This window comes from Octopus bimaculoides, chromosome 13, assembly GCF_001194135.2.
Source record: "Octopus bimaculoides isolate UCB-OBI-ISO-001 chromosome 13, ASM119413v2, whole genome shotgun sequence".
NCBI classification, from domain to species: domain Eukaryota; kingdom Metazoa; phylum Mollusca; class Cephalopoda; order Octopoda; family Octopodidae; genus Octopus; species Octopus bimaculoides.
The window spans coordinates 60092684-60093474 of NC_068993.1; the positions used below are offsets into that span (position 1 = coordinate 60092684).

At 32.9% G+C, this 791-nt stretch overlaps 1 protein-coding gene across 5 annotated transcripts in view; it reads right to left on the reverse strand.

Moving 5' to 3' along the window:
- LOC106867210 (POU domain, class 4, transcription factor 3) overlaps window positions 1–791 on the reverse strand; it is a 284336-nt gene that overhangs the window by 90900 nt on the left and 192645 nt on the right. For all 5 annotated transcript variants that reach the window (XM_052972524.1, XM_052972525.1, XM_052972521.1 and 2 more), the window contains one exon: window positions 122–166. In XM_052972524.1, coding sequence (XP_052828484.1) covers window positions 122–166 — 45 coding nt within the window. The remainder of the gene's footprint in view (window positions 1–121; window positions 167–791) is intronic.

Sequence of the window (791 nt, forward strand, 5' to 3'; positions counted from 1 at the left end):
TATATATATATATATATATATACACACACATACATACATATATATGTATGTATATGGAGCTACGCATGCGTAGCAAATAATGACATTCAAAGAATATAAGAAAGTTTTCTGAGTAGTTTACCTTACAACTTGGATCACCCACGCCGTCCCCGTATGGCAGAAATATCTGAAAATAAATATGAGATATATTAATAGGGTAAACAATAAAAGTAAAACCGATCCTCCCACCCCTCTCTCTCTCTCTCTCTCTCTCTCTGCTTCACTGAACACACACACGCTCATAAAATATAAGTACTTGTACATTGTTTTACAATCAACATTTAGATCAATCAATACAGAGCAGTGAATATATGTTTTCCAATATAATTGATGGATCTTAACATTTTTATTATTATTAGCTTCTGTGTTATATATTTGGCCATCCACGTCTTCTCCCACCGTCACTAATGGCCCAAGTCAAACTACATAGTTTTCAATTAATAATGTTTTCAAGAATGCAATGTAGCTTCATCACCATGCACAATCTTAAAATTGGCACAGAACTTCTCGAATCTTCAGTCGACCTCAACTGAACAATTTAGATCCTTCATTTGTAGAACTATATTTATTGCCATCTAAGTCAGAATGTTTTGCTAAATCATACGCTAAATAACGAGCAGAGAAGCAAGCTCGTTCCATATTAAAAAGTAATTCAAAACATAATAGGTTCTATATCTAAGAGATGAGGAATTATTTACATTATTTACATTTGACGGATATTTGTCCTCATCTTGTTTGTTGTTAACACAACG